Source organism: Pipistrellus hanaki (assembly GCF_964339955.1).
Source record: "Pipistrellus hanaki genome assembly, chromosome: 8".
In the NCBI taxonomy this organism is placed as follows: Eukaryota; Metazoa; Chordata; class Mammalia; order Chiroptera; family Vespertilionidae; genus Pipistrellus; species Pipistrellus hanaki.
This window is the reverse complement of record NC_140510.1, coordinates 10776066-10798366: the sequence shown is the minus strand read 5'-3', so window position 1 is coordinate 10798366 and position 22301 is coordinate 10776066. Positions and strand designations below refer to the sequence as shown.

At 46.2% G+C, this 22301-nt stretch overlaps 1 protein-coding gene and 1 pseudogene across 5 annotated transcripts in view; one reads left to right on the top strand and one right to left on the bottom strand.

The window, feature by feature from the left end:
• LOC311626611 (uncharacterized protein) overlaps positions 1–22301 on the bottom strand; it is a 249313-nt gene that overhangs the window by 187143 nt on the left and 39869 nt on the right. For 2 of the 4 annotated variants that reach the window (XR_014795733.1, XM_084892239.1), the window contains one exon: positions 11018–11833. The exons of the other annotated variants lie outside the window; for them this stretch is intronic. Coding sequence is in view for 1 of the 2 variants with exons in the window: in XM_084892239.1 (XP_084748365.1) it covers positions 11818–11833 (16 nt within the window). In the remaining variant the exon portion in view is untranslated. Of the gene's footprint in view, positions 1–11017; positions 11834–22301 lie in introns of those variants that run through there. 4 annotated transcript variants of the gene reach the window in all.
• On the top strand, positions 2953–3480 carry LOC311626870 (male-enhanced antigen 1-like; annotated as a pseudogene). The gene has a single exon. The product of its transcript is annotated as a male-enhanced antigen 1-like (transcript).

The following is a 22301-nucleotide window of genomic DNA, read 5'->3' as shown; positions in this document are numbered from 1 at the left end:
CAGAGCTTGATGAGGACCTCTGGCCATGGCCCCCACCCGGTACCAAGCCAGGGGACCTGAAGATGTGAGCACACACCCCCTACCTGGAGGAGCTTGAAAGGGGTTGGGCCAGCCGGGTTTGGGTATCATCCAATGGATGTGGGGCAGCCAGGTCTTGGTCTCCTGCATTTTCGAAGCACCCGCAGGTGGTGGGTGGGGACTTGACTCTAGGTCCCACGGTGCACCACAGACTCTGACAGGAGGGAGATTTTTATATACATTTTACAATTTTTCTTTCATCTCTGACAAGTCTATTATAGAGAATATTAAAAATAGCAATTTTAAAATATTTCCTCTAATTCCTTTTTAATGTGCACAAACTTCATGCACTGGGCCAGTAGTGTTATCAAATAGAAGGCTCCAATTTTAACACATCTCCCACCACACTTCTTGTGACTTATTTTCATGCCTAATTCATCCAGTTTCCCACAACTCACTGGAAGCAGAGTCAACCCTCCTTTTTGGGGTTTTCACTTTCTGTGCTTAGCACAGAAAAGTGACTTGAATAGATGATATTTTGAAATGAGGAGCAGTGGCTCTGCAGAGCGTGTCTGAGGCTCAGGAGGAAATGGGTCTGAGCATCTCTCCCTTTAGAAGGCTAGAGAATTGGGAGCAGTGCTAGCTCAACACAGTTCCTCATTTTCCTCCTAGTTGGAGGTTTTTTGCTCCAGTTCTGCTCCTAGAGCCAGAGGCTCAATCTGAAGGCTTGACATTTGATTCCTTCAAATATCATTTTCTAATCTATCTATATTATAAAAAGCCAGGGTCATAACATCCAAAATGACTGAAGGCTCGACCAAATGCTTGGCTATGCCCTCAGCAAGCAACCAGGCTGAACAGCTGACTTCTCAAAGAGAGAGAGAGGCAGGGCTGATTAGTAGCAGCAGCAACTGCTGGCAAGGCCTGAAGAGAGAGAGGCAGGGTGATCTCCAGCTTCTCTCTCCAGGCCTTGCCAGCAGCCAAGCCTCTCTCTCTCTCCCAGAGATCAGCAGTTCAGCCTGATCAGCCTACTCTGAGTGAACTGTGAAGGCTGAGGAGGGGTTTTAAGGGCAAGGATAAGGTGTAAGAAAGTGATTCAATGTTTTAATGACTGCTTTGGCAGTATAGTGCATATGGATGGCTATCAGTCCAAATGTAGGGATTATGTGTTTTTGTCTGCCAAGAGCATCTCCTCCTGCTAAAAAAGGCCTCCTCCCCCACCCCCGTTTAAGCAATCCTATTCTATATAATCTATCTATACTAATAAAAGGGTAATATGCTAATTAGACCAGATCAACTGGCCATCTTCCAGACGTCTGACTTCCTTCCAGACAAAGCCATGGTGGTGGGGGCCAAGGAAGAGGCAGTTAGGGGTGATCAGGCCATAAGGGGAGGGCAGCTGGAGGATGAGATCAGGCTGGCAGGGGAGGGCAGTTAGGGATAACCAGGCAGGCAGGCAGAGAGGTTAGGAGTGGTCAGACAGGCAGGGGGGCAAGGTAGGGGCAATTAGGCTGGCAGGGGGCAAGGTAGAGGTGATCAGGCCAGCTGGGGGGCAAGATAGGGGCAATCAGGCAGGCAGGCAGAGGAGTTACGGGTGGTCAGGCAGGAATGCAAGTGAGTAGTTAGGAGCCAGTTGTCCCAGATTGTGAGAGGGTTGTCTGACTACCGGTTTAGGCCTAATCCCACAAGGACATCCCCTGAGGGGTCCCAGATTGGAGAGGATGCAGGCCAGGCTGAGGAACCCACCTCCATGCATGAATTTTGTGCACTGGGCCTCTAGTTTGCAATAAAAATACAGACATTCTCACTCTGAAGTTGGCTAGGAGAACATGCATGTATGGATAGGGACCCAGCTATGTGGAACCTGGAGAGAGCAGACTTTTATCTACAGCCACTTGCCTATTACCTTCTTGTCAATGACTAATCATTTTGCAAAATCTGGCCATGCCCTTGTTAAACCACTCCTTGCCCAAAATTCACCTGTGCTACTGGCCCCTCATGAATGCATAGGTCATCTGTTAAATAACACACCATTATAATAGAAACAACACTTCTCAACCTAAGAATGTCTATTAATTTTCTTGCCTCCAAAAATGTTAACCTTTACAAACCCAGCTAGGACCCTGGGGCAATAAACCAGGAGCCGGGAACCTGAACCATGTCTAGGCCCAACTCAACTCCTACCTCTTTCACAACACTCTTCTGACTTCCCTGACTAGCCTAGCCTTTCTTAGAATTTTTGTTTTGTTGATGACCTGTTTTGAATGATTTATATAATGAGTTTAGCACATGCTTGATACACAGTTGGCTCCAGCAAATGTTCACTGTTATTATTGTTACCACAAAGTCCACTGAGTATATTCTATCATAAATTATGCTCTCAAAATATCATGTGTATGGCCTGGCTGGTGTGGCTAAGTGGAGAGAGCGTCGGCCTGCAGACTGAAGGGTCTTGGGTTTGATTCCAGTCAAGGGCATGTACCTGGGTTGCAGGCTCCTCCCAAGCCTGGGCCCTGGTCAGGGTCCATGCTGGAGGTAACCCATTGATGTGTTTCTCTCACATCGATATTTCTTTCTGTCTCTCTCGCTCTTTTTTCCACCATCTCTAAAATCAAAGGAGAAAATACCCTCGGGTGAGGATTTTTTTTTTTTTAAGGTATGTTATCAAAAAGTCTTAATTTTGCCCTAGCCAGATTGGCTCAGTGGATAGAGCATTGGCCTTCGGACTCAAGGGTTCTGGGTTTGATTCCATTCAAGGACATGTACCTTGGTTTCAGGCACATGTCCTTGTGGGGGATGTGCAGGAGGCAGCTGAATTGATGTTTCTCTCTCATCGATGTTTCTAACTCTCTATACCTCTCCCTTCCTCTCTGTAAAAAGTCAATAAAGTATATATATTTTTTAAAGTCTTAATCTTTGGGAAGTGAAGGTGCAGGTTCGGCCTCAGGCTCTAAGTGCCCATTGCCTGGATGGCAACAGTAGTTCTAGGGGGAGACAGCGTGGGTCCAGAGCATATCTTCCCTAATCAGTCTGAGTAATTAGGGCCACACGAGGGCCCCACAGAAGGCACTGGGGATTGGAGCAGTGAGGAGCCTGAGGAAGAACAGGAGGAAACTGGGGCAGGCCCAACTGACTACTCCTACCAGCCCCTGAACCAAGATCCTGAACCAGAGAGGGTGAAGCCGGCACCAGTGGCGACGGAGATGTAGTGCCAGATATCCAGGATCGGATCCAGGCCCTGGGGCTTCATTTGCCAGACCCACCATTAGATTGCGAGGATGAAGATGAGGAGGGACCTACAGCACTGAGCAACCACAGCTCTATTCCCATGGCCCCAGAACATGTAGAGCTGGTGAAAGGACAATGGCTGGAGTAAGCTTGCCTGCACCAGGGGTTCCTGCCTGGGCTCAGGAGATATCAGATGCTCAGTGGGAAGATGTGGTACAGAAGGCCTGGAAGTGACCACCTTGAGAGCTGCCTTATCTCCCTGCATTTCACTGGAACCAGCACAGAACTGAACACATACCTAGTTGTAACGCCCATCTCCCTTCCACATCAAGGCAAATCTAACTTCTTCTCAGAGACCCACCTTATTCAGTCTGTACATATGAGGACATCGGCCCAAGCCCAACCCACCACAGCATGTGTCACTCTGGAAATAAAGCACCCTATACACACAGAAGAAAAAATCTTAATCTTTGAGAATAAGAGTTTAGGTTTGTACTTCCTGGATAGAGTCCAAATGTTTAATATTATTTTTTTTTTTGTAATTTTGAAACCACAATAGTATATGCATTCAAGTTATCTTATAAGTATAAGAAGGACATATAGGAAATCCTAATCACATTTAAATCAGTGGGCCATATGGCTGAAATCTACTAGGTATAAACAAGGAAGTATATTAGGCAAGATTAAAAAAAAAAAAAAAAAAAAAAACCTGACCCGGAGTCAAGATAAATAAATAATAGGTGGGTAAAACATAAACTAAGAGCACTAAAAAAGAAAAAAAGCAGAGAACCATAGTGGATCACAAGTATAATACAAGTCCTTTCAGTAGGGCTGTGCTTATTGATTTGAGGGACTGTGTTTAATGGAGGGGCTTGGGTGGAAGTGGAGAGAAAGATACATAGTGTGCGTGGTCTGGGATAAAACAAACCCACCTAATCAGGACTGCTTGAACTATCCCAGTCCAAGAATGATGTGGGAAATATGGAAAAGATTCAGAATAAGTTTACAAACAGTTCCTACGGAGAAAGGTAAAACCCTCAAGAGAATTGCCACTCTTAAACCTGAAGAAAAGCATAAAGGGTGAAGTTGTGGCAGTTTTCATCCGTGAGCAGGGAGAGCCGGGAAAGAATGGTGAGCAGCTGTTCTCCCACTCCACTGGGTCCCGGACTGGAGGAGGAAATAGTCAACATGGAGAATTTAGGTTAAATGTCAAGATTAATTTCCTGACCCTGAGGGTTGTTAAGTGCTAAATTGGTTGACCCACAGATGTTAGGCACTCTCCTTTTCTGACACTCTTTAAAAGGAAAATGAATGAAAAAGGCACTCCTGTCTTTAAACCAGACACAGCTTAAGTGAAGACTGCCTTGAAGCAGGTGAATGCATCAGATGGCCTTTGAAATCTCATGTCCTCATATACTAGTATATGTGTCATTTTATAGGCCTTTGTGAGATAGGAAACATTCAAGAAATAACTATCACACTCTTAGAAAATTAAACGTAGCCTCATTGTATGCTTCTCCCTGCAATGCTGCTTGAGGATAAAAGTGGATCTAGCATCACCAAGTCCCTACTCTTCTGTCTGACCCCAACCTGCTGTGTGGTACCAGAGAGGCCTCATAGGTCCTCTGCTGCATTCAGTGTTCCCCCTGTGAAATGGGTTGCCAACAAGGACTGGTGTAAGTTAGGATCAGATATGACTATGGAAAATAACAGTTTTAAGGCAATATGTGGAGTCGTTACTACTAAAGTGTATTTCCCGAAGGAATGTCTGCTAGATAAGAGGCTGATGGGTTTGGGCTGAAGTAGACTGAGCTGGGATTCCTAAAAGCAACATTTGACTTGGTTGAAAGAAAGTTGAGTCCTTGGTTTTCCAAATGCAATTAGCTTCCTGGGGATCAGCCAATTGTAGGAAAACTGAGCCATAGCACCCCTTTTTCAGCTTCCCATGCACACACATTTTAGACAAAGGTCCATTTAAAGATCCTGATTCAACACGTGCAAATTAATAGTATACACCACATCAACAGAGTGAAGGATAGCCCTGGCCGATGTGGCTCAGTTGGTTGAGCGTTGTCCCATACACCAAAAGTTTGCTCATTCAATTCTGGGTCGGGGCACATGCCCAGGTTGTAGGCTCTATCCCCAATAGGGGCTATGAAGAAGGCAGCTGATCAATGTTTCTCTTTCTCTCTTTCCCTTCCTCTCTCTCTAAAATCAATTTTAAAAACATATTTGGCTCAGTGGATAGAGCGTTGGTTTGTGGACTCAAGAGTCCTGGATTTGATTCTGGTCAGGGGCATGTACCTTGGTTGCGGGCATATCCATAGTGGGAGGTGTGCAGGAGGCAGCTGATTGATGTTTCTAACTCTCTCTCTCCCTCTTCCTCTCTGTAAAAAAAATCAATAAAATATATTTTAAAATATTTTTCAAAAACAAAATAAAGAATAAAAATCATATGATCATTCATAAATGCAAGAAAAAATATTTTATAGAGTACAGCATTCATTTATTATTAAAACACTGGATAAAATGAGTATAGAAGGTAAGTACCTAAATGTAATAAAGCCATATATGACAAGCCTTAAACTAATATCATACTCAATAATGAGAAACTGAAAATTTTCCTCTAAGATCAGAAACAAAATAAGGATGCCCATTCTCACAACTGTTGTTCAACATAGTACTAAAAGTCCTAGCCAGAGCAAGCAGGCAATAGAAAGAAATAATAAGCATCCAAACTGGGAATGCAGAAGTAAAATTATCACTTTGTTTTCAGATAATATGATTCTACATACAGAAAAACCTAAAGACTCCACCAAAAGACTATTCAAAATCCATCAGTCTATTGCATGTTTCAATGTCTCTGGATCTGTTTTGTTCATTGGTTTATTTTCTTCATTAGATTCCACATGTGAGATCATGTGATGCCTGGGGCGGGGAGGGATGAGAACTTATATGCATATATGCATAGACCATGGAAAAACAATAGTTCAGGGAAGGCCTGGGTAGGCTGTGGGAATGGGATTGGAGGGGTTATTGAGGGGGAGGGAAATTTATAATACTTTCAACAATAAAGTTAAAAAAATTATTAGAAACAATAAGCAAATACAAATACAGTAAAATTGTAGGATACAAAATCAATATACAAAATTTAATTATGTTCCTATATAGTAACAATAAAATATCAGAAAAAAATAAAGACCATTCCATTTGCAATTGCAACAAAAATAATAAAATACCTAGGAATAAACTTAAAGAATGAGAAAAATATATACACTGAAACTACAAAACATTGTTGAGAGAAATTGAAGAAGACACAAAGAAATGGGAAGATATTCCATGTTCATGGATTGGAAAAATCAACATATTATCTAAATGACCATATTATCTAAAGGATTATACAGATTTAATGCAATCCCAATCAAAATTCCAATAGCATTTTTCAAAGAAATAGAACAAAAAAATTATCAATTTGTATGAAACCACAGAAGACCCAGAATGACCAAAGCAATTCTTAGAAGAAAGAACAAATTTGGAAATATCAAACTCTCTGACTTCAAATTATACTGAAAAGCTAAAATATTCAAAACAGTATGCTATTGGCAAAAAAAAAAAAAAAAAAAAAAAAAAAAAAAAAAAAAAAAAAAAAAAAAAAAGGACAGACCAATGGAACAGAATTGAGTGCCCAGATATAAACCCACATAATTGGGCAACTAATCTTCAACAAAGAAGATAAGAGAATCTTCAATAAATAGTATTAGGAAAACTGAAAAATCGCATGCAAAAAAAATATGCAACTAGATTCTGTGAAGCCTTTATGAAGTTAATCAGGGCCCAGAGAGAAATCACCCTCTCCTTTTTAGACCAACCGGAAGATTCTTCTAGCTTTAACTGCCCACCCCATCTCCAAATTGCTTGCTCTGGAGTGCCATCCTCATCCCTATCCTGCTTGTCCCACATGTCCCAGCATACACTTCACTTAGTCATAACCTTCCTGTCATTTAACCTGGCACACGATAACCACCAAAGAAGTGAATAGGAGTTATAATATTTTTTCACAAAATCCTGAGTGACAAAGTCTTATCACATGACTAGAGGTAGCTAGTGTGTCATAAAGAGAAATGAGTCATTGAGTCAGGAGTCCGGGATTGCAGCCCAGGACTTTCCATCAGCCTGCAGCCTCCCATGCACCCTACTCTTCTGAAGGACCCCTTGCCCTCACTTTTCCACCTCTGGCTGGTGATATCCACAACCCCCTTTACTCATCACTGCTCTGAGAGTGTGACAGCTTCCTGAACATTTTTTTCTGGAGCTAATTACCCCTGGAACCTAGACTTTCAGAGCTGGAATGGAACTCGACCTCCTCATTTGAATGAGGAAACCAAGGTCTCCAGCAGGATGAAACTTCTCTCAGGGACCTGAAACTGGAACCAAGTCACCCGGCAACAGGTGAGGCCAGAACTATTATCCAGGCTCATAGCTGCCTTCCTCTCTCCTTGGATAATGGTTGTTCTTCTTGCTTAGTCTGGAGTCTGCCACAGGCAGGAGCATTGTGTTAGCAGCAAGATGTCATGGAAACCATACAGATGGCGGTTCCTCCCAGCCCTGCCACCACCCCGATGGGCCCAACATACCTGCCAAGCCATCTCCAAACCCTTGACCACAAGACAGAATTGCACACTGCCATCCTGTGTCTTCCCCGTGTTTCTTTACTCATGAATTACCCAGTCTACATTAGTCTATGGCATCTATCTCTCTACTAGTCTGCATCTCCTAAGAGTTTCTTATTCGTGTTTACTATTCCCCAGACCCCAAAGCCAACTTGAACAAGGTCTCATCTTCAAACCTCAGTTCCCTCATCCTGATTAAAAATAAATGCTAAAACTAAATTGAACAAAAACAGCTTCTTATATTGAGTGCTAGGCACTCTTATCTGACTTGAGTGCCATATCACTATTTCCATTTTACCAATGGGTGAATTGAGGCTTAGCAAGATTAAGAAACTTGCTTAAAGTTTCCCAAAAGTAAGAGCTGAAGCTGGGAGCTGATCCCCAGCAGTTGGAGACCAGAGCACTGTCTCTACCAGTAAGCTGGCTACTGCTACTGAAACACTCTGCTGTGCCCGCCTGGACAGATGGCTTTGGGGAAGACACCCGAAGCCAATTTCTTCCCACTATACCCTGCTGGCATTGACCTGGGCCTTTCTCTAGTCTAACCTTGGCCTATTGCAGCCCAAATTCAAGGGCTCCAGAGGGATTCAGGAGGCAAATTTTTTCAAGGGTGGGAACCTTTAAATACTTGTGGTCCCCTTTCCACAATGCCATCTCTCACCAAGAAGGGAGGTCCCAATGGGCATGAGCGAGCAGGTGTCAGGGCAGCAGGGACCACAGGGTCCCCAGGGAAGCAAGAGCTGGAGCTAGATGATGATTTGAAAAGAATTTAGGGGAACTCAGAGCCAGCTGGGGTGCAGGGAGAGGCTGAGACTGGTAGAGCCCCTCCAGCTGACAGATGCTCAGGCACTGCAGACCCCTGCCCAGAGCAGCTATTGCAAGAGCACTTCTGTCATCCCTATGAGAGAGGAAATGGCAAATAGAAGCCCACCTGGCATGTCTCAGTGGTTGAGTGTCAAACCATGAACCAAGAGGTCACCGATTCCTGGTGAGGGCATAAGCCTAGGTTGTGGGTTTGATCCCTAGTAGGGAGCATGCAATAGATAGCTAATCAACCTCATCATTGATGTTTCTATTTCTTTCTCCCTCTCCCTTTCTCTCTCTGAAATCAATAGAAACACTTTTTAAAGACAAGCAGGAGGGGCAGGCAGGTGCCCACTACATGCCAGGTGCAGGGCTAGAGGTTATGACGACCTCATGAGGTGGGTGCTATCAACCCCATTTCACAGAAGAGAACGCTGTGGCTCAGAGGTGCAGTGACATTTCCAAAGACTCCTCCAGGGAAAAGTGGTCCTAGATGGATCCACCTGTTCACCTGTTTCCAAGGACAGGGTTTGGTTGGGGTGGAGTGCTGTATGGTTGAACTTTCTGGTGTGACAGGAATATGCCCATCCTAACTGGGCACAAATGACCATCCCTGCCAGCTGCTCTCCTCCTTCCTCCTTTCCTCCTCTGCTCCTCAGTATACCCTCAGCTATACTAATAGATGCATAGGCGAGCGAGAAACCAGTGTTAGCAAAGGGTGCCTCTGAGCAGAGCTCAGACCCCGGGGCCTTGCAGTAAGAGGAACAAGTGGGCTGCAGTGTTGACCACAGTCAAGGACAGGTAGCCAATGGTCAGTTCAAACCCAAGAGGAGGTGAACTTGGAGTTCTGGCCAGGAGCTGCTGGAGCTGTCTTTGGCTTCACATCGAGACCCGTGAAGTTAATAAAGTTGCATCTGAAGAGTCCCTGAGGCCTCCTGGCTTCAGCTCCCGAAGGGCCCAGGTATCAGGATGTGCCTTGCTCATTTCTTTTGGCAAGTGTCACTCTGTGTGCTTCTCGTGGCTCTTCCTCGTCTGTTCTGCAAGCTTAGTAAAATCTTGGTAATGAGGCACCCCTTCAGTGAGGCTGTGCGGAGCACAGAGGAATGGGCAACAGTGACAGGCTTTTTTCCCTTTTTTATTTCATTTTGAATTATTGTGTTTGCAAGAGAGGAAGATAAGAACTGATGAGCTTCTACTTCATTGCAGGCTATTCTCCCCACTTCCATAATGCATCTTCTCAGGGGCACTCTGTTCCTATTGATGACTTTCAGGGGGAGTTTTATGCCCAGGAGTTGGGGTTGGGAAGTAAAGATACAGCTTTCCTGATGTTGGGGAGAGGCTCCCTGACCTCCAACCGGGGCAAGACTTCCCGGGCTTCCTCTGTTGGCCAGTTCTGTCCTATGAGCTGACAGAGCCACAGAAGGAAGAGTCTGGGGAGGTGGAGGCTGCACCACAGTCATCGGGGACAGGAGCCGGTAGGTGAGGTCTATGGACCTGAGGGGACAGCACTCACAGTGTCCACTCAAAGCTGGCATAGCGGGAGGGGCAGCTGCGACTCACTGCAGAGAAAGGACAATGGGGCTGACGTTCCTCAGAGAAGCCTGCCTGGGAGAGGGTCTTGACTTTGGTCTTGCAGGAAAGGGGAACGGGCACTACTATTTGCTGAACATCATGTTAGGCCTGTTCCCACATCCACCCACCCCCTGAGGTTGATATTATCCCCTTTTCACAGAGGAGGAAACTAAGGCCCAGAGAAGTTAAACAACCTACCCAAGGTCCCACGGCAGAGTCAGAACTTAAACCCACAACTGTTTGTGTCCAAAGCCCACGTGTTTCCACTCTCCCTCAGGGTCCCTGGAAAGCCTAGGGCTTGGATTCGCAGGAGATTTAGGGAGATGTTCGCAAAGGGGAAAAGATTTTTAATAAAACATGAAAAATGGATTGAAGCAGTAAAGGGTAAAGGGGCCACATATATGGTGACAGAAGATGATCTGATTGTGGGTGGTAAGCACACAACGCAATATACAGATCATGTGTCATAGAAATGTACACTTGAAACCTATATGATCTCATTAACCAATGTCACCCCAATCAGTTTAATTTAAAAATGTTTTAAAATAAATCAAAAGTTCTCTTTAAGATACAAAAAATGAAAATGAAAAAAAATGAATGCTCAATCTCTAAAGTTCAGGGTGTCCGAGAACCAACTGCAAATTCCAGAAGGAGAATCCTACTGGAGCTCAGAGATGTCTTCCGTCAAGGAGGGCTCTACGTTCCCTCTTGTGTTAGTTGCCTAGACCAGTGGTCAACAACCTCATTAGTCAACAGAGCCAAATATAAACAGTACAACGAATAAAATTTCTTTTGAGAGCCAAATTCTTTAAACTTAAACGTCTTCTAATGCCACTTCTTCAAAATAGATTCTCCCTGGCTGTGGTATTTTATGGAAGAGCCACACTCAAGGGGCCAAAGAGCCTCATGTGGCTCGCAAGCCGCAGTTTGCTGACCACGGGCCTAGACCACCATAACAAATTATCATACTAGCAGTTAAGACAACAGAAGCTTATTTTCTCTTAGCTCTGGAGGTCAGAGTCTGAAATGCAGGTCTTGACAGGGTCACGCTCCTTCCCAAAGCTCTGGAGAGAATCCATCCTTGCCTCTTCCAGCTTCTAGTGGCTCCTGGCATCCTTGGCTTGTGGCGGCATCTCTTTGACCTCTGTTTTCATCTTCACATGGCTATCTTCCTGTGTCCCTCTATCTCTCCTCACTTTCTGACCCTTAGAATGATACTTACTGGTCATTGAATTTAGGGCCCATTCTATTCCAAGATCATAACTTAATTACATCTGTAAGCACCCTATTTCCAAATACAACCTCAATCACAGTACCAGGATTTAGGACTTGGACATAACTTTTTTTGAGGGGTGGGGGACACAATTCAACCCACTACACCTGTCATGTTGAAAAATTAATTGAATTAATTAATTCACCGTAGTCGAAGCAAGACATAGAGTCAACTGTAGCCTCCTCCTCTTCCATCTTTGGAATTGCAGTGCTGTGAAAAGTCTCATCATGATTGCTTGACATTCTTTTTCTTTCATCCTTTGTGATGTCTTTTAGGCAACATGGTAAAAGAAAAAAGAATGAGCTTCAGAGTCAGATGAGCCAAGTTCAAAACCCAAGTCTGCCATGTACTAGCTCCATGACCTTCAGTTAGTCATCTACCTGTTCTAGCCTCAGTTTCTCCATGTATAACATGGGGAAATAGCAGTTACCTCTCTCATCAGGATGTCAAAAGGATTGAGGGGTAGTCATGCATAGAACCTGTGGGCCAATATGTTTATCGGACCTTTCTCTTACACATACCTGCAGCTCCAGCATCTAGCATTGGACTCTGGCTTTCAGGAGCATCAAAAGATGAATACTGAATAAGCACACACCCATCGAGTCACCTGGAGTTTGAGAATCCTGAAAAGTGGTGGATGTTATGACTTAGGTTCTCTACCTCCTTTACTCCCTTTTTTATTTTAATGTGGTTTTATTGATTTCAGAGTGAGGAAGGGAGAGATAGAAACACCAATGATGAGAGAGAATCATAGATTGGCTGCCTCCTGCATGCCCCCTACCAAAGATTGAGCTCGAAACCCAGGCATTTGCCCTCGCCAGGAATCGAACTGCAACCTCCTGGTTCATGGGTCCACACTCAACCACTGAACCACACTGGCCAGGCTACTCTCTTGAAAAAAATTCCTATACTGCAGCAGAGGAAAGCTGAGAAATACACTTCCCAGAGTCTTTTACAACTGATGTATATGAAGGAATCTAGGTTCTGTCAAGATGTGAAAGGCAGCCGAAACAGGTTTGGCTCAGTGGATAGAGCGTCGGCCTGTGGACTGAAAGGTCCTGGGTTCGATTCCAGTACCTTGGTTGTGGGCACATCATCAGTAGGGGGTGTGCAAGAGGCAGCTGGTTGATGGTTTTCTCTTTTCGGTGTTTCTAACTCTCTATCCCCCTCTCTTCCTCTCTGTAAAAAATCAATAAAATTAAATAAAATAAAAAAAGATTTAGAAGGCAGAAATGAAGTGCGGGCTCCTTTGGGTGTTCTCTTTTCCCCCTCCTCCCATTCTCTGGTGCCAAGGAAAGTCAAGGAGAGCAAGGCCTTTCCACAACAGCATTCCAGAGCCCCTCTTTCAGCCTCCTGGGTATCAAGAGACTTGTGGGAGGGTGGAGGCAGCTTCGCAATTCCAGCTGATACTTGGGTCCAGCAACTTCTTGGAGGCCTCAGAGGCAGAAGCCTCCTGAGATGGGTGTCACAGCGTGCTGTTCCAGAATTCCACCCTGGAGGCCGAGCTAAGCCTGCTCCTCCTGCCCTCCCCCTACTGCCAACCACCAAATTCCCTCCCTGTCTCTTTTCCTGACCGGTCATCAATATGTCCATCCTGTCCCTCAGACCCACTGCCTCCATCAGGGAAGTTGGAGAAGCACTGGCTGAATATTCAAAGAGTTCCTTATGCCTGGCCGAAACCTTTAGCTTTTTAGTACATCTTGAAATTAGGTTCTGTGAATCCTCTAATTTTATTCTTTTTTTTAAAAAGTGTTTGGCTGCTATAAGTGCTTTGCTATTTCACATAAATTTTAAAATCAGCTGATCAATTTCTACTAAAATAAAAAAACCTGGCATTTTCATTGGGAATTTGTTGACTCTTACTCAAAATATCTTGTCTCCTCCCTGCCCCTCACTCCTGGGCTGCCCTTCCATCCACCCAGTTCACCTGTGAATCTGAGCCATTGGCTCCAAGGGGCAGCTGCTGAAGTGCACCTCTCAGTGATGGGTGCCTCACTCCCCATTCCCTCTCCCATTGCCTGACCCTCCATTTTTCCTCCCTCACCTGGCACCCCTCCTCCTCCAAGCCCCCTTCGGCCACCCACCACCTCAGCTTAAGGTTAAAGGACCTCTACATGCATGTTTACTTACGCACAGAAAGTACAGCTCTATCGGTTTCCCTCACTCCCTCTCCCTCTCCCGCCCACTGCACACCAGCCGGCTCCCTATCCCAATTCACAAAGCCACAAACACTCTCCCCCAGCCCTGGAGGAAGAGATGGCCAAATCCTTCCTACTCCTGGCCTCCACATTGCAGGCTTCTGCAGATGGAGAAATATAAGGTGTGAAGCCCCGGAAAGTTCATAAACTTTTATGCAGATTGGTTTTAGTCTGGTTTAAATTAGGCAACAAAATAGAATTTCCAGATGTTCTATTTGGAATTAACTTGGCTACAGAGAAAAGGCTACTAGGAGGAGGAATTGGTAGAAGGGTTATTTTTACATTCCAGAAGGAGTCGCAGAAAGCATGTGGTCTTGATTAGAAGAGAAGAACCTGCTGGTTGGCACATTAAGGAGACTGCTCTCATTTATTCTGGTTGAGGACATGTGAAGGTGCAAGGAAACGTTCTCAAGCCACCGGGAAGATAAAGGGCCAGTGCAGTGTGTTTTGTCCCAGCCGTCAGCTAAAAGCAGTGAAGATTTTGCCCAGACATAAGGAACTCTCCGAATCGTAGGCCAGTGCTTCTTAAACTTGCCTGTGTGTGTATAAATCCGCAGAGGATCTTGTTAAGCACAGATTCGGATAGGTGGATGATGCCAGTGCTGTCTGCCTCGGGCTGCATGTCACAGAGCAAGACTTTCCGGGCGGAACTGGAGCCAGGAAAGGAGAGCCACTTACACCAGGTGTTTCTTATGGACCTGCCGTGTTGGGTCAGACACAATATCCGAAGCCTGGAGGGGTGGGACAGGCAGAGGGGACTTGTGCAAGTTATGGCAACATCTTCATCTCCAGTGACGCAAAGTACGGACAAACAACTAAAGCAAAACTCAGTAAATGGGGTCGTAAGTATAAGACTCAACTCTTAGGGGGCTCTGGTGAGGGAGTGGCCAACTGCATGGGAGGAGATAACAAACAACTCGGGCCAAGTGCCAGAGAAGGAAGGGCATTCCTCGTGAAAGGAACAGAATGTGCAAAGTCCAGGAGGTGTGAAAAAGCTACAACACTCTGAGGAAATAGTGAACTGTGGGTAGAGCACATGGTAGCTGGAAGAAGGGTTATAAAGGTATTATATATGGAGGCCAGACCAGGAGTCCAGCTAACGGTTTGCTGGCAGAGGGGGGCAATCATTGGGCATGTAAAGTAGGAGCAAGAGTGGCTTAGATTTGTGTCAAGGGCAAGTGCTAGGGAGGAGGGACTGGAAAACCTTCCTCCTTGTTTCAGCTCAGATCAGAGGACCATCTGCTGGATGACTTGGACATTAGCCAACACGGAGGCAAGACGTTAACCTGAGTGCACTGTGTCTGTCTCCCTCATTCCTGCTGAGCTCAAGGCCCATCAGCCTGCTGGGTTCATGGGTAGAATCAGAGCTCTAGGGACAGAACAAAAGGCAGGTGTTGTGGACTCAGAAAAGCAGAATGCTGTGAGCACTGTCCCCTCACATGGAAGGAAGGAAACAGGAATCCCATTGCCGGGAGTAAAGGGCAGGGCACTTTTATTCATTCAACAAACCTGCACGATGTACCTGAGCAGGGTCCTCAGTGTCCTCTGGGAAATAATTCAGGAAAAGGTGAGTACCATGAAGCTTTAGTACAGGTAATCTAGGTGCCAGGGTGTGCCTGTGTTAGCCTGGGTGGGCAGAAAGAGAATCGAATCAGGAGAGAGGCCTAACAGAGGTGATCCCTGGCTGAAGCTGGAAGGGCACGTAGGAGTTAGCCAGGCAAGGAGAAGGGAGAGCAATATGGACATCTGGAAGCACAGCACACAGGGACCTGCAGCCCATTCAGTATGGCAGGGGCAAGGGGGTGAGGTATGGGTTGTGGCCTGGCAGGAGGTAAGTTTTAGGCAGAGCTAGATCTTCAAGGGTCTGGAGTCAGAACACTAGCACTGGACAATACTAGTGCAGTGTCCCAGCAAGCAGGAACTGGATATAACAACAGAGGTTCCAGAAAAAGGGCCTAGGAGCTGCTCATGCCAGGGCCACATGGGTTAATGTGCACAGCCCAGGCCAGGCTATGGTAGCCTTGTGAGGCTTGGCCAGCATCCTGCCAAGCACCTTCAGTGGGTACTTTGGACGGACAGGTGAGATTAGGGCCTGGTCACAAGTTCATGGTGTCATGCTTCCTCTCAAAGCCACCTCAAGAACTGTCTCCAGACCAGCCGAGGAGTCTGAGCTGAGGTGGCAGGCTCCGGGGAGGAGCCCTCAGGTCCACACTCTGAGGATTCAGTCAGACAGATGCCACCACTGCCATCAGTTGGAGAGGTTTCAAAGATTTCTGAAACTTCAGCCTGGTGTGAGCATCAAAAGCTGGATGGACCATCCCGATAAATCACTGGTCTGAAGGGGCCAGGAAGAGAGAATAACTGAGAATAAATAACCACAGCAAACTGGAGACTGGCAGGGCCTGACATCGGGGTCCCACACGGAGCAGGTGGTGAGCTGAGTACAGACAGTGCCTATGGAAGGTGTCAAGGACGAGCAGGGGGAGCCTTGGCACTCGCGTGCGGTGAGGACAGAGGGAGAGCTGGCACCAAGTGGTGAGGCAGATGCCGCCGATGCCCAGCATCCAGGTCGTTCTGGTTCTGAAGGAAACCTGGGCTGGGCACTGAGGAAAGGGATTTGTGCCTTGTTCCGGGAAGCTCCTCCAGGTAAGGTGGCTCCTCACCCTGCTGCGGTTCAAGAAAAATTATTCTGATGCTTTTCCAAATGGTAAGGAAGGCTTTGGTCCGGACTGTTGCAACAGGAGTCAGAACTATCCCAACAGAGGAAAGAGATTGAGCCCAACTCTGAAAACAGCATGGTCAGCTGGGATTAACAGCCAACAAGCAGCGTGAGGGGCTCAGTGGGTGGAAAATGGCTAAGAGGAGACATCAGGTAGGGGCTCCCTGCTAAACCAACTTGACAGGATTCTTGCTGAAGACAGGCCAGGGTGACCAGAAAGCAAGGGTGGGGCATGAGGAGTTTGCCCAGGTAACAAGGGTGCAAGATCTTCTCTAAACTGATTTAGAATAATTTTTGCTACCACTACACTGAGTGGGCCTAAGACAGGGCCCAAGCCCAAGGCCTAGTTCAAAGATGGCTCTGAGGAGACTTACTGGACTTTGGTCAATATGAGAAGAACCTTTGTCACTGGATCTAAAGGAGAATCAGCCTGACAGAACTGAAGTCAGGAGTAGATAGAGTGAACACTGGCTACCAGGAGAGAGCATAACCAGCAGGGCCAACATTGCAGGTGCGGCTGGATAATGTAAGTGCTGGAATGCTAAGCAAATTGCCTTCTCTGTATTCCATTCTGCATGGAGTAGCAATGCCACCAGCAGTACTGTCCTGCCTCAGGAGGGCCAGCCGTTCATCACAACCTTTTCTCAAACCTGCTGCATGCCTCAGAGGAGCTGAGCTCCCAGGGAAGCACCAGTAACACAGCATCTCCCTTTCGTCCGCTGACACTGCACGTGGCACGTCCCATCAGCAGAGCTGGGGGGTCAAACATTAGCCAAGGAAAAGATCTGTCCCTGGTGGTCAGATAGGAAAACACATCCAAGGAATCTTGGGAAACGTGAGTCTAACCCCTTCATATTAAGATGAGGCAGTTGAGGCCCAGTGCAGAGCAGTGGCTTGGTCAGCCAGAGAGAGACAGAACCAGGCTCCATTAGGATGTGCTGTCGAACCCAGGCTGGTTGAAATCTCCCATTCCTGAGCACCTGCTCCACACAGGCCACTCCACTAAACACCTTAACACAAACAACACAACAATATCAGCCACCATCAGTTGACCACTGACTCTGTGCCCAGCATATGGCAAACATTATCCCGTTGGACCTTTGCCACCACCTTAAGAGAAAGTGGTAAGTACCCCTGTTTGAGGAAACTGGGGCTTAAGACTACGAAGCCACATGGCTGAGTTCACACTCAGGAGCATGAGGTCTGTCCAACACTAAACTCTCAGTGTCTTACAAATGTCATGAGCCCTCAGCCCTCACAACAACTTCAAAAGTTGGCATTAGTACTCTCCTTTTTCTTGCTGACAACCGCCCACAGAAGTGAAAGAACCAGCCCAAGTTCACAGAGCTAACGTGATAGAATGAGACTATGATCTCCCTCCTGCATCGTGTGGCCCATGCTCTGAGTCCTCTGCCTACCCGGCATCAGGGAAGAGGGGACATTCAGAAATGGACATTAGGGAACACCTGCCAGGCTCTGTCATTGCCCACCATCTTGGAGGTTCAAGGCATCAGCAACCGGCACAGTGCCACCTTCTGGCGGTCCCGAGGCTGTGACCCAGGAGGAATCTTCACTGAAGGCCAGAGGTGCAGTTTGAGTTTGGCACTTGTGTGTTGTTGACGGAGGCCATCAGGTGTGCCTGAGCCTGGTACATGTGCCAGGGCTGTTAGAGGAGAGCAGAACGGCACTGAGACCAGCAGCACAGGATACCCCCAAGTACATTGTGAAATGCTGGAGCACAGATGGGGATGCGTCAACCAAGTGACATCCCCCTGTCGTACTGCTGCCCGCCTGAGTCACTGCTCAGAGCCTCTCTGTTTCCTCACTGCTTGCAAACATGAAAATGCCTCACTGGGACATTCAAGACTCCCTCCCAGAAACACACAGGCATGCATACACGCATGTGCGCACACATGCTTATGCACACACATACATGCACACACTTAATACTCCTGGGTACACTTGGTTTTTAGTCCCTAAATACACCTCATGCTTTCCTGCTTCTGGGCTTTATCTTGTGCTATTTCCTAGAGAGGAATTATCTTCCCTCTTCCTCTTCCCTCTGACAACATCCCACTCTTCAAGGCCCATTCTGAGTGCCTCACTCTCGGGGAACATGGCTCTATCCCCTCATTGAAAATGAGTCATTCTTCTCTCAGACCTTCCAGAGAACACTGCTCACACCTCACTTCGGAATCTACCATGGGGGCCTGGCACTCTGCTTCCTGGGGAGCAGGCTCATCCCTCCCAGTTTAGGGAGAGAAGATGGGACAAAGTTCATCTCTATTTCATCCACCACCCAACCCCTGCCCTGTGCCAAGCACTGTCCATGGCAGATAGCAGCAGCTTAGGAATGTTTGCTGGATTTCAGCCACAGTGTATTCAAATGTGTACTCTCTGCCTGGCCAGATGCAGCCCAGGTTGGTGGCAGCTCAAGGACTGATTCAGTGCCAAGGGAGGCAGCAGGCTGTCTGCTGGCAAATCCTCAGCCACAACATGCCATCCCCTAAGAGTGAGTTCTTAGCCATGTGCTAGTAAACCAGGGGTACTCATAAGCTCAGGTGTGCTGGTAAATGTCTAATAACTCACTGTCCAGGGAAAAGAAAGTCCTGATTTGTAGCACTTGCTCATTCCTATGATGCAAATATAGTTACCTTGTCTGACTTCAAAATACCAAATGACATCACTGAACTGAATTGGGAAAAAATGATAACAACAGGCTCTTGTGATATGTAAGAGCAGCTCCCCCACCCCACCCCATGTAAGGCATCGGGCCTCCCTGCCGCTGTGCACCAGCACTTCTGATAATGATATTGGCTTCCTGGGCTATAATGTCAAATATCTTTCTCCCATCCTATTCTTCTTATTCTAAGATCCTTCACTATCTTATTCTAAGTCACTATTACAAATAGCTTTCAATAGCCTCCTGTCTGCTCTTACACTATCTTATTCTAAGTCACTATTACAAATAGCTTTCAATAGCCTCCTGTCTGCTCTTCTATTGTTCCCTTCACTCCACCCAGCCAGGGTAAGCTTCTGCATGTACAGTCTGGTCATGTCACTCCTGGGTTTTAGAACATTTTGCATTTCTACTGGGATAAAGTCCAAGCTCATTATCACTGCCCACAGGCCAGTTGAGATTCAGCCCCCTGCGCGCCTCTGCATCTTCTCCAGGACCCTCCCAGCTCAGCCACACTAACCAGCTCTTGGGTCTGTGCCTGAGCCACACATCTCTTTGACTCCAAGATCTTGCATTTGTTTTTCTCTGACCTCAATGCTCTTCCTCCTCCACTGTCTCCTTTGGAAACTCCTACTCGTCCCTCAGGCCTCAGCTCAAAGGTTTCTCCCTCAGAGATATCTTTAGTGCCCACCCCTCACCACTATGATTGTCCACCACCCAACCCAGATTTTTAATTTGCAGCACTGATCTTATTTATAACCATACACTAATGTATGTGGCCACTTGTTTAACATGAACTTCCCCCTCTGGACTGTCAGCTCCTGGAGAACAGAGACTATGATAGCTTCACTCACCATTGACTGTTTAGCATTTACCACACAGGCAGGCACATGCTTGAAATTGAATTAATGACCCTGTTTCCCTGAAAATAAGACAGTGTCTTATACTAATTTTTGCTCCCAAAGATGCGCTAGGTCTTATTTTCAGGGGATGTCTTATTTTTCCATAAAGAAGAATACAGTACACATTTATTGTTAAATGAAAATAAAGGAAATTTATTACCTGTATACAGTACGGTGGTACGGTAGTTGTTAACACAAACCAGACAAACTGTGAATCTACAGTATCAAGAATTTACTCATTTATTCAATGACAATCATGTCATCATCTTCTGGAACATCATCATAACAATCCAATTCCTGAATTTCCTGGTGAATTTCTTGTGACTCCATTTCTTTCAGAATCAGTGGACCAAATCTCTCATGTTTAGCAAGCAATAGCACTGTCTTTAAATGAGTACTTCTTGTCAAGGTAGCCTGCTTGCAGTGCATTTGCAATGCAACTGTCAGTGATTTTCTCTCACAAATTCTTCACCCAAGTCACAACTTCTTGCAGTTTAGGTTTCATGAAGTTTCCACGCTGATTTCTCTCCATTCTATTTTCAAATTAGTCATTAACTTCCATGCACAAATTGTCTTTCAATGGCTTGTTTATTGCAATATCAAGAGTCTGGAGATAGGCCATCATTCCTGTGGGAATCATTATCTGATCTATTTTTCTTTCGTGAAGAAATGTCTTCATGTCTTTAGCACGGTGAGTGCTGACTGCATCCCAGACTAGCAGACCTCTTTGGCTCCCTCGCATAACAAGCGGCAGCATTAAATCGACCCACTTCCTTATAACTGCTTGTGTGGCCCAGGCTTTTTCAGTTTCAAGAATAAAAATGCCCAAAACACGTTCAATCTTTTCCTTCTTGCCCTTAGAAATGATTAAAGGTGGGATTTTAGTGCCATCCAGACGAATTGCCAAAATACAGAAAACACGTGCACTTTTGTAAGCAGTGGAGGGAATGTACACTAAGGAGGCACCCCACTGTTCAATTGTTGTTTGAGATGATTGGCCCATAAACACTGCAGTTTCATCCATAGCAATCATGTTGGAAAGATTGTATTTAGAGCAGTCAGCATCATCAATAAAGGACTTGAATGCAAGTGCTCGTTTAATAACTTGAGTATCTTCCAACCTAAACAATGTTGTACTGGTAGATCTTCTTAAAGACAGTTCATTTCGCTGAAGGAAATTATCGAGCCAGTGTTGTGATGCTTTGAAGTCTTAGGGGCTATGTCAAACTGTGGTGCCATTACAAGGGCAAATTCTTGAATCTGAGCCCTATTCACAACCAAAGCCTTTGCTCTCCTGTCAACAACCCATTCACAGATCAGGTCTTCCAGCTCAGAAAATAATGGTTGCCGACCTGATTCACACTTGCGCTTTTTAGCATTTCCCTTGTCCACTTGTTCAATAAGGTTGCCATACTCTGCTCGCCATTTTCAGACCAATGGGATAGTCAACATCTCTTTGAGAAAGCAGTAAGATTTTGGCCCCAAGAGTCTTCCACGATTCCTTTCTTGTACTCCACAGAGTAGCTTTTTCTTTTTGCGCTCATTTCTAGGGGTAAAAAAAAAAAAGGAATTGGGGTATCAAGGTGGGGGAAGGGAGGGTCACTTAAAATGACATATGGGAATCAGAGGAGGAATCAAAATGGCACAGAAGAATCAGAGGGGGGTTACCATTTTAGTAACTCCTTTTGATCCTCCTGTGTCATTCTGATTGCCCCCTCTGATCCTCCTGTGTCATTTTAAGGATCCCCCTCCCCCCACCCCTGTGCCACTGAACACCTTCACCAGACATCCCTCCTACCCCTTTATCAGACATTTACCCCCTGGGGCCTGCCTGGGGACTATCACTGGGCTTGCTGGGGCCTGGATGTGGGCTAGAGCAGGGTCTGCCACTGACTGAGAACCTTCAGTCATCATGAGGGCGGCCGCGAGCATCAAGTAGTGTCACCAGAGACAGACCAGCACTCACCATTTTCGCTGCATCCAGTCAGCTCTAATCCTCCTGTTCTTCTACAGGCATCTGTGAAAGTCTTCTCCTCTCTCCCGCCCTGCGCTCACGGCTCACTCCAACCTCCGCTCCGCCTCCACACAGCAGTGATGTCAGGACTCAGCCTAAAGTCATTGGTTGCTAGTTGCCAGTGGGGGTGGGCCTAGCGACCAGTTTACAGTAAATTAATTTTCATTCTGAGACAGAGCCTGGGGGGGCCTTATTTTCAGGGGGATGCCTTATATTTCACTCA